The sequence below is a fragment of the Alligator sinensis genome, unplaced genomic scaffold (assembly GCF_000455745.1).
Source record: "Alligator sinensis unplaced genomic scaffold, ASM45574v1 scaffold1469_1, whole genome shotgun sequence".
Classification (NCBI taxonomy): domain Eukaryota; kingdom Metazoa; phylum Chordata; order Crocodylia; family Alligatoridae; genus Alligator; species Alligator sinensis.
This window is the reverse complement of record NW_005842795.1, coordinates 238,418-249,916: the sequence shown is the minus strand read 5'-3', so window position 1 is coordinate 249,916 and position 11,499 is coordinate 238,418. Positions and strand designations below refer to the sequence as shown.

Here is an 11,499-nt window from a genome sequence, read left to right as displayed (position 1 = left end):
AAAGTGTTTATTTTAGTCAAGTGTTTGGTATTATTTCATTCTTGCTTTTATATTGTTTTTATTTGGGATTTTAAACCACATTTCCAGACCCATTTCATTGTCACTTCCTGCAACTTCATTGGTGTCAAAGGTCACGTGACATCACTTCCTGATGTGATACCACTTCCTGTGAGGTCTTTGAATATGGCTCACCAGCCCACTGGGTGATAAAAAGTTCGTGATCTGGCCCCACATTCAAAAAGGTTGGACACCCCTGCTCTAGCCAATTTGCCACCGGACACCCACCGGACTATGTAATCATCCAAGTCACAGCCTCTTAACTTGTTCACCAGTATGGGGTGGGATACTGTATTGAAGGCCTTCCTGAAGTCTAAGTAAACAATGTCTACCCCTACTCCTGCATCCAGGTGTTTTGTAACCTGGTCATAAAAAGAGACTAGATTAGTCAGGCATGATCTACCTGCTACGAACCCGTGCTGGTTTCCCCTCAGCATAATTTTTCCTGCTGGGCTCTCACATATATGAGCCTTAATAATCTTTTCAAAGACTTTGCCAAGGATGGAGGTGAGACTGACTGGCCTATAGTTGCCTGGATCCTCCTTCCTCCCCTTCTTGAAAATAGGGACCACACTGGCCCTTTTCCAGTCCTCCGGGACCTGGCCCATGTGCCACGAGTGCTCAAATATTCTTGCCGGTGGCTGTGCAATTACATCAGCCAGTGCCTTCAGTACCCTCAGATGGAGCTCATCCGGGCCTGCCGACTTAAACGTATCCTGTCCTTCCAAGTGACTCTGCAACATCTCAGAGTCAACGCTTGGTAGTCTGGTGCCCTGCTGTTGCCTTTCTACAATCCCATTGTGAGACTTGTCTTGCCCCTTGTTTAGGAACACTGAGGCAAAGAACTCATTGACAACTCATGGCCCACTCCACAGAGCTGGATGTCTTGAAAACAACAGGGCCCTTGGAACATCTTATTGACCAATCCAAATGAACCAGAACCACAAATATTCCAGCCCTTTTACTGTATCCCTCATGACAAGAGTACTTCTGCTTCTCTTCATTTACTGACCTGAAGGAGAGCAAAATTTAACAGGACAAACTTATAAGCTGTGTGTGATGTTTTCTCATCTCAGGGCTTGAGTTAAGACTGTAACTCCTTCCCATTGCACTACCAAGTAAATGCTACTCTGGTGCCAGACTGATTTCAGTGCCTGTTTTGAAATACTTCTAGTTTTTGTCATCTCACTTCCTTGACTCCTGTACCAAGATCAGGGATTGACCCTACTGAGAAAATGGTCAGAGGAAGGATATTAAATGAAACATGGACCTTATTTTACTAAGGAAATTAAGTGAAAGTTGTTTTGCAGGATTTCAGCATTTAGAACTGTAACCACAGACTTTGTATGCCATTTGTACAAGGTGTTACTATTAGTGCATCGATATAGATAACTTCCCTAGCTTGTTCAGTAGGCACTGTAAAGGATCCTGCTATGACTCCTTCATTTATTGCTCCCTGTACAGTGCCACCTCCAGGTACATACAGAGTGAAGTGCCTTATGCTGGTTTATTTGCAATGTAAGTTAATTTTTCCTAGAGAAGAAAATATTAGTAGTACATATGGTTGTCACATATAGCCTCATTTTTCCTATAAGTAAGAAAAAAAACAGGTAGAATAGTGAAAAAACAATAAGTAGTTAAAATACTTCCAGTTCAACTGGAAAGGGGGAAACAGTACATTTTTATAGTAGATTAGAGCAGTGATTCTCATCCTTTTTAGACTCAAGGCATCTCTCGGAAAATGCCAGCTTTTAGTTTTCACTAATTTTTTTGACTACAGAAAAATAATAGAATATTTTTTCTGTTGCAATGTTTTAAACACTGTGGACTCCTATTTGAAATCTCTGGGTTTATCTTGGGAATCATGTTTGCACACCTAACAGTGATAATACTGTGGCACCCAGTGGCACCCTTGAAAGGATCTCAAAGCACCCCACAGTGCCATGCTACTCTGGTTGAGAATCACTGATTTAGTGATTACCTACCATGAATCACTGGAATGTTCTCTCCTACTGCTTTATTTAGGAGTAAGAACATAACTCAGAGAGGAGAAGGAACATTTCATAGCACTATTGCTTATGAAAGTAGCCAAGTTAGCAAAAGGGTTTATTTTCAGGAGTGCCAGTAAGGATGTACAATTGAAGTGGAAGCTGTGTTTAACTGTAAGAGATTCACCACAGGAGCCTGAAATCAGGTTTAACTTGAATGTACCATAAAATGTTAACACCATCAGTTTGACAGAGAGATCATAATGACCTGACTATTGTTTTTATCTCTCCCCATCATTAATTATTGTCGTCTCAGAGGACCTCTTCTAGGAAGTCATTAAAATATATACAGTGCTCTCATTTTGGACTAAATGTATTCAGGAAAACACTACATATGTCCAATTTCTTTAGCAAAATCTGACTACAGATTACTGGAGGCTGCTTGTTTGACTAAACATTAATGCCCACAGTGGATAGTTTGCATGTATTCTGACCAGTCAGCTTCATTCGCATTCATTGTGTGTGAATGTTACATAGTTTACTTCTTAAGGAGAATATTCACTACTGTAATTTTTTTTCTGCCTAACCTGCTCCCACTGAATATTTCCAAGCAAGTCCTATTTTACAACCACTGACAGGAACACTACCCTACATGGGCACACATCAAAACCCCCATACACTGACCATTATCTGGCAACTTGCTGAGCTGATTTAATGAGATGAAGTTGCTCAAACACACTTTGTTCCTCCCCTTCCTCCTGTGAGCAATCATTCAAAACAATGACCTCTGTGTGTTGCACCACTTATAACAATTCTGTTCTCTAACTCAGTTGATGCTGCTGAGGATCAAACCATAAGCCTTTTTAAGACAAATTCATTCTATAAACTCTCTCCCAAGAATATTGGGACATGCTTCAAAGATACACATTTGAATTTTTGGATTGTGCTGGTGAATACACTTTGACCTAATTATTATTATTATTATTATTATTACTACTTTAGACCAGAAAAGGCAGGCTGCTGCTTTTGTAATTGTGGAGAAACCGCAAACTGAGCGACCTTTTGACATTTCACATCACTAAAATGGAACAAAATAACTGTGCTACCACTGGAAATTGCATTTGGCAGAATTATTTTCTGTGTATGTGTCCACAGTGAAAGTGGTTTTACATAATTTCCTTATCTAATGAACTGCCAAAGCTTAACCGCTCAAGTCAGTTTGTTGGGAGATGTTAGAGGTTATGTAGGAGGAGTCTATTAGGCCACAACAGTAATAAAGGTCTGTCAGGATCATTTTTAGTCCTCTGTAAATAAAACCAGTTTGAGATTGATGTTATAACGGATAGGAACATTGCTAAAAGTCAACACAACCCAGCAAAGGCTGAGTCAAGATGGCGATAAAATCACTGACACCTGTTCTGTACAATAGTTTCCAAAATAATCAATTATAAATAGGGTTAGAGTGTTGTAACCCTGACGGTCCAGGAAATGCACAAGAGGCAAGAGTTTGTTTGTGATAATTTTTATATTGGACTAATTGGAAGCTGGGTAAAATTATTGACAAGCTTTCAGGCACAAAGAACTCTTCTTCAGGTCTGGGGTGCAGTCATGAAGTGCTTTGTACTTGAAAGCTTGTAAATCTCTCTCCCAACTATACAGTTGGTCCAATAAAAGCTATCACAAAAACTTCTTGCCTGTCATAAATATTTTTATGAAACCTGCTAATATAATACACAACCCCCCACATAGATATGTACTATGGAACAGAACTCAGAAATGTTAATACATTAACTGCAAACATTAAGTATTTATTTATAAAAGTAAGTTATGTAGCTATATCTAGGAACAAAAATATAATGTCTGTTAAAAATAACAACAACAAAAAAGCCCCCCAAAACTTTGGGGGGTGGGGGGTCAGGTTCCACAGTAGTCTGTGAGGTAATGGACATTCCAATACCCTTCCATTGAGTAAAAATAATGGGTTCTGGTAGAAGGATGGAACATTTGTGTTACTTCAGAATATTGTATTTAACCTTATTTCAAAAAATAGCACTGTTAGGGTGGTATTGACAAGCCTGTACTGCTAGCAAAGTCTATGGCCATTTCCCTTTGATATAATGTCACAAACTGTCTGAGGTGCATGTGTATTATGGCTGCCTACTGGTTAACTCAGAACTGTTCTACAGTATGCCCTGGGATCTTAACTATTTACAGCTAATAGAAAGTATCTTTCAGTTCAGACGTGCGTAGTTTGTTATAACAGAGCAGGAGAACAAGTTAATGCTTCACAGTGGGTGCATCTACATGATTTGTTTACTGTGGAGCTGCCTAATTAGCTCCACAGTAACGTCTCAGCATCTACATGTGTGGCCCTATTAGGCCATAGCAAACTAATAAACACAAGTACTATCCTACAGTGGCATTATTTAGTGTGCAGGGATGAACATGTAGATGCTGACAGGGCTGGCTGGGGCATGACAGTGCTTCAGTGCAGGGGCTGCCTGTTGGCTAGCCCTACACTGGAACACCCTCATGCCCAAGCCAGCCCCTCTGCAGCATGTTGAGCTGTGCTGGAGCAGCCCTAGGCTGATAGGTTGCACCACCCCCATCCCGGACTCTGCTAGCCAGAGCTGCTCCAACCCGGCTCAACATGCTGCAGTCCTGGCACACATGTAAACATGGTGCCTGGAAGTACTAAACTCTACTCCAGCATGACATACACCAGAGTTTATTGTATCGCATTAATTTCACACATAGACGCGCCCTGTTGCTCTGAAATTTCTAATGCCTTTGGGGTCCAGCATAACAAGAAGTGCAAAGTCTTAGGTGGTCACATACACATGGCAGTAATCTGAGGATTAAAATTCGAATGTGAGTATTTCATAGATTTCATAGACATTAGGGCTGGAAGGGACCTTGGAAGATCTTCGAGTCCAGCACCCTGCCCCAGGGGCAGGAAGTCAGGAGGAGTCTCAGGATCCCAACAAGATAAACATCCAAATGTCTCTTGAAGGCATTCAAAGTAGGTGCTTGAACCAACTCCAGCAGCAGTCTATTCCAGATCTTGGGGGCTCAGACAGTAAAGATATTCTTCCTTATGTCCAACCTAAAATGGTCATGGAGGATTTTGTGACCATTCAACCTTGTCATTTGCACCCAACGGTTTTTTGGTCCATTAAAAAAAAAGATTGTTGTTAATAAGTGGTTTGCTCTCATTTCAGATAAGAGTGTTTAACAGTAATTAAGTATATGTCTCTTCCCTGATACCTCGTTGTCAGGAGCTATAAGTATATAGGCATTTGCAAGGAAAGGTTCTTTGGGTAGATGTGATATCTTTTAATAGACCAACTAAGTATTTGGAAAAAAAGTTATTTTCAAGCTTTCAGGCGCAATCACCCTTCTTCAGGCATAGGACGTCTCTGCTGTTTTGAGACTCCAGAAACCTCCAAGGAGTCTCAGGAGAGACTTCCTATGCCTGAAGAAGGCTGATTGCGCCCAACAGCTTGCAAAGAACTTTTTTACAACTACTGAGTTGGTCTAATAAAAGACAGCATATCTACCCAAAGAACATTGCCTGCCTGTGTCCTTAGACCAGCAGTTACCAGCCTTGGGTCACGACCCAAATGAGGGTCACGGGGGCAATGTTGCCGGCGCCACACACAAAAGATGAACAGCTCCATGTGCTGGGAGCTCCCCCGCCCCCAGACTGTCGCTGCTGCACTCCACTCCTAGCAGCGGGTCATGGCAAAAAAAGGTTGGGAACCACTGCCTTAGACCAACACAATTATAGCCAAAAACATAGGCATTTGCAAGCAACTTGTTCACAATGTGGATGCTCTGTTTTGTTATTTTCAAAAACAAATGTAAAGCAAAATGAAAAGCCTCATGGACAGGAGTAAAAAGTGCTAAAGTAGTAAGGTTTGACAAGCAACTGTTGTACTTTTTGTGGTTACTTTTGTTGAGGATTTTTCACTATGTGTTTGTTGTTATGCAGGCAGGCTGCTCAAATGAGCATTATAATTATACATCCACAGCATAATGACCTGATGCTCTGAATGACCTGTTATGGTGCATTATTTGAATAAATATTAAGATTTGTATCAAACTTGTCTATATTTTGGTTAATCCTTCAATTGTCCAGTGAGTACAGGCCACTAACAGCATATATCAATCAGTATTTTTTTGTCCCTCTGGGCTCTATATATTCCTTGGGTGGTCTTTCTCCTCTTCTAGCTTCTCTAATGGATTTGCAGTATCTCTATTTCATGCCCAAAGCCAGTGCTATTAGATACAGGATCAGACATCACCACTTCCAAGTCTCAATGCGAGGTGAGCTTTTAGCTCCCCTTACTCTTAAGTAATATATGGCAAAGCCTTTAGGCATATATTTTAAAATTTAAAACTTCACATGTCATTTTTCCCTGGGGGGAAGAGGAAAGAGGGCAAGAGAGAAAAAAGAAATTACCACAAATAAGACAAAATAATCACTTGGCTTGCTGCATTATGTGGTGCTTTGCTCAGTTGGTATAGTAAATGTCGGATCTCTTGACTTTTGCTGTTAAGTAATGCTATATATTATAGAAAATGCTTATTTTTATATTTCCTTTGTTTTATAAATTAACTGTGCCCTGCTTATTTGTGTATATTTTTGCTGCAAGATCATATGTTAGAGTTTTGAGCAGCTTTCCAAAAACAAACTTTGAGCAAAAGAATAGAGTTCTATTATACTGCAACAATGTGAGTTGTGCTGCTGCATTAGAACTAATGTCTTGAACATTAGTTGCAAGAACTACAGGTTTCAGGACAGTACGCATTGGTTAGCTCTACATTCTGTATAGCACGACTAGCCACCAAAGATTTACCACAGTTCTTAAGAACAGGTTAAACAAACATTTGTCCAGGTTTATATAAGGATGATGCTGCCTTGGACTAAATGACCTCAGGTCCCTTCCAGTCCTACTTTCCTATGATTCTGTGACCAAGCACACAAATGCCTGAGAATTTGACATCTATTCAGTAGAAGGCCGAGCTATACATATGTGCCGTACAAGGAAGGAACAAAGCCAATAATATATTAAAGGAAATTGAGTTACATGTAAATCAGCATTTGGCTATTTAAATATGAAATATTCCCTGCAAAACTTCATAGCACTCCTAAAACTTGTGTAATAATAAACATAATGTGCTGAAAGGCAAGGATACTCAGACAACCATTACACTAATTTCTTAATCATTGCACAGAGCATTGACAACCTTATTCTTTCCTAAAGATCTATGGTACAGTATTTGCTAAACTGCACAATTGGGCTGAGAATTCTGATTGATACACTTCCCTGATCCATTTGAACTGATCTTTGTTACACTCCAGACAGCTGAAATCTGATGGGGTAATTTATGGAGCAGACTATTTCCTGGTAAATCTCGAAAAGACTAAAGGTTGCATTTATGGTTTCTGACAATGGGGCTATTGTTGTTGAGGCTGTATGTTTTGACCATTGCTGGAAGCTACAAATATGGTAACTTCTTTGATGCTCATAGACCAGTTCAAAATGTGCTACACACTGCCAGAATAATTTCTCAGTTAGTTCATCCCAGGGCTTTGTACTGGAACAAAGGCAGAGCTGCTAAGAAGACTTGAGACCACTGTTTTTCAGCCTGCGGTCTGCAGACCCCTGGGAGTACACAGACAATGTCTAAAGGGTCCGCAAAAGATGACCATGATCAATCAAAAGTATGTGCATACCCACACTTACAATTCAGAGGGGTCTGCACCTCCACTTGAAATTTTCAAAGGAGCAAATGAAAAAAAGGTTGAAAACCACTGCTCTAGACTATTCTTGCACTGGTGTAATCTTTGCTGACATGTCTCCCAGTGTCAATTATGGCTGCTTCAGGCTTTAACCTATACTCTGCTGCCTTATAAGCTTTTGGTGGCAGGGAACAACAAATTCATTTTTAGCTACATCCCTCTCATCTATATACCCAGCCTGTTCCCTCTATCCCATAGTACTCTGCTCCCTACTGCCTAAGGCCAGGGTAGAACTACTCGGGCAGCTTTGTGAGGAAAGGAGGACCCTCTTATACAATGGGATATAATGTGTGTCCCACTTTTATAAGGTCATACTAGGGCTTTAATGGAATGGAAGATCAGCAGGTGTCCCCACCTGTTGTGTGTGACTGAAGTCAATACATGGATACATTGTTTTGCTTAGTGGGTCACAGAGCTTTAGGGATTTCTAGCCCATAGGGCTGTGCGAAATTTCGGCAGCTGTTTCGTTTCAATGCTGTTTTGACTCGTTTTGAGTTTGAAACAGTAAAATCAAAACAAAACGAACGGCTTCAAAACAGCCTTGAAACGAAGTGAGGGCAGTCGAAATGTTTCGAAAGTTCCAAAACATTTGGTGTTTCAAAACTGAACCTGGACTTGCCTGCAGGGAAACAAAATGTAAGGAGAGGGAGGGGGAAGAGGAAGGAAGGCCATAGTGAGGGCGTGCCTTAACACACATGTTGTTGAGGAAGAAGCTCCTGCAGAAGAGGAAAGAAAGGCTCTGTCACATTTTGGCTACCTGAGATGCTGCTGGTGCTACTGTGCTAGTGCTCACTAAGTTATTATTTTACCTGTTGGTATTTAAAGTGGTGGACCAGACTGAGGCTGTAGGGGAGGAGGAGGCCTGATTGGGGCGCACTACCGTGTCATGTGGAGGCCCCAGTGCCAGCGAGGAGACGCCTTAACACACACACACACACACACACACACACACACACACACACACACACACACACACACACACACACACACGAGGTTTTGCTTGTCAGCCGCTTGAGATGCAGCTTCCGAGAAACCCCTGCACCTATCTCTTTGAAAGCTGGCAGGCTTCATGGCCTCAGCAGGGGTACCATGCCTGGTGTTTTCACCCCCATGCCTTCACACTAACAAGTGACCCGAGTTTTGCTTTCAGGACTTTGAGATGCAGTTTCCCAGAAATCCCTCCACCTAGATCCTTGAACCCTGGCAGGTTTCCTGCCCTCAGAAGGGGCTACAATCCCTGCTGTTTTCATCCAAATCTGCCAAAAAATTACAAATTTATAGGCAGTTTCATGCATCCCCATTATAGCCTATGGGCAAAACATCAAAACAGTGCTGAAACAGTGAAAGTGTCGATGAAATGAAACAGAACGGTGCTTGGAAACTAAATGAAACTCGAAACAAAACACTGACCCACCAAAATGGCAAAAGTGAAGTCAAAACAAAATGGTGCTGTTTTGCACAGCCCTACTAGCCAACTCCAGGCTAAGCTTTGCTTGCCAAAGTACATTACAGGTTTGGGTAGTCTATGGAAAACTAAACTAAGATTGTGGCAAAGAAATAGTCTACCTTTGTTTCTCAGCTGCACTCATATTTCCTAGTTTCTTGGACTCCATGATCAGAATTTCCCTCGGTCTGAGCCTGAACATTATGCCTGTCATCCAAACACTGACTGCCTGTACTCTGCAGTTTCATAACCATTTTATGTGTATTTTAAGTTTTAGATTTTTGTTTTGAAACAGTGCACTGGATGTCAAGTTTCTTGTACCTCCAATTCTTTCCCTTCTTGCTCCTGTTTCTTCCAACTTTCTGCCACCTGCTTTAAAAGTCTTAGGCAGCTTTGAAGTTTCACATCGTTTACAACTTTGAAAAAAAATCTGAGTATATTTGTTTAAAGTGTTTCAAAATTATCCTATGACACACTCAAGTCCCTGATCCTGACTACTATTTTTCAAGCCAATCTGACTAAATACGTTGATTTTAGACTTTACCTTTAAATAGAATATCAGGTGCCATCCACTATGAGGCCAGAAAGTCTTCAAGTCATCTGTCATTAAGAATATTTGGTCCAAACCTGGTAAAATAGTTTAACAGCTTTTTTTCTTTCTCTATGTAAAAAGAGCAAGCGACCTTATTTTTCCAGTGTCAGTTGATGATATTCACAATTCTGAATGTTAATAAATGTTCTTATTGGTAATTTTTTTTCTGTGCTGATACTTGTATTATGTAATTTTTCTTCTTTGTTTTGTTTTTTGGAAAAGTTAAAAAATTAATTTAAATTCCCCCCCAAAAAAAACCTGTCTGGGTGGCAATCCTTCACTAATGCAGATTTAGGAGTATCAAGTGTGGTCTGCTTTCTAGAGAACTGTTTTTAGTTCATCTGGTTTTGTGTTTACTCTTAGAAGCCAGTGGTGCAGGTAAGTATGTAATTAAGGGCTTATATAAAATGGAGATTCTTTTACATGTCAGACGCCAGCATGCTCCAAAGGAATAATGACCAGAGAAAGCATAAAAACTCCTTTAGTGCTGTTGTATTCTATTATACTGTGGCTACTTAAGGATTTGGCTTAGAGATCATTCTTGGTTCATATTACACGGTAGCAGGTTTGAGTGTGCGCTGCACACGTGCAGTAAGGCCTAGTTCTGCACTATTGATGCCACTGGGAGTTTGCCAAGTTTCAGTCTTAAGTAAATGTTTAGGAATTTGTAATGGAAATGCTAGCTGTAGCTGCAGTATTGCAATCATCTCCCAAACCATTTGTGTAACCTAAGCATTTCAGGAGACATGAAGGGTACGCATCTTCTGCTGGGGGAAGAAGCTAATGGTGTTCAGCTTCTTATAGTCTCCTTACTACATCTGTCCAAAGTTAGTAGTTTGTGGAACTCCTTTTTTTAGCTGTTTGCTTTAATGAGATACTACAAACATTACATAAAACCACGCACTAGAGCAGAGACTCCATTTCCTCCGAGTCCTTCTCTGAATTATTGTGAAGTCCTAAAACTGTGTCCTGTTTAATGTTCGAAAACACAAAAACGCTGTTTCCACCCTTTCCCTGCCACGGGATGCAAACTTATTTGGCACCTTGCTCCCAAACCAGCCTGCAAAGGGACTGACAACTCTGGCTCGACTCTCAAATCCCGCTTCATTCACTATTGCAAAAAAAATGTGATTTTTTTTTTTTTTAACGATCTTGATCCTAGCACTTCAATTTCTAAATCAAAGCACACCTCCAGGGGTGGTGCAATCGCTTAGCCTGGAGATCTTCAAGAGGAGACTGGACCGTCACCTCACCCCCCTTGTCTTTCCTGCTTGGTGCAGGGGGCTGGACCCGATGATCGTCCCAGGCCCCTTCCAATCGATGGATTTCTTCATTGCTGACCCCCCCCCGGTCGAGAAACACGGAGCCTCGGGAATGCGAGGTCCAAATACAAAAAAGGCCCCTCGTGTTGCTCTTTACTTCAAAGCCCCTTTAAATTGCAGGGGAGACGGCTTGAAATCCCGGAGAGCGTCCCAAAATGTATCTTGGTTTTGGGCAAAACCCTTAAGTGCCCGCGGCTGGTTAGGCCGGGCGCCCGCTTTCGGGGCGGCTGGGCGGGAGCGAGGTCCGCGCTGCCAGGCTGCCCGAGCGCGGCCGGGCCGTGGGGTCG

The 11,499-nt window shown here is 41.4% G+C and overlaps 1 protein-coding gene across 1 annotated transcript in view; it reads left to right on the top strand.

Moving 5' to 3' along the window:
• Positions 1-7,734: 7,734 nt before the first annotated feature.
• Positions 7,735-11,499, top strand: part of CDCA7 (cell division cycle associated 7) — a 19,039-nt gene continuing 15,274 nt past the window's right edge. The window contains exons 1-2 of the mRNA XM_014525400.2: positions 7,735-7,776; positions 10,254-10,268. Of these exons, the coding sequence (XP_014380886.2) occupies positions 7,735-7,776; positions 10,254-10,268 (57 nt within the window). The remainder of the gene's footprint in view (positions 7,777-10,253; positions 10,269-11,499) is intronic.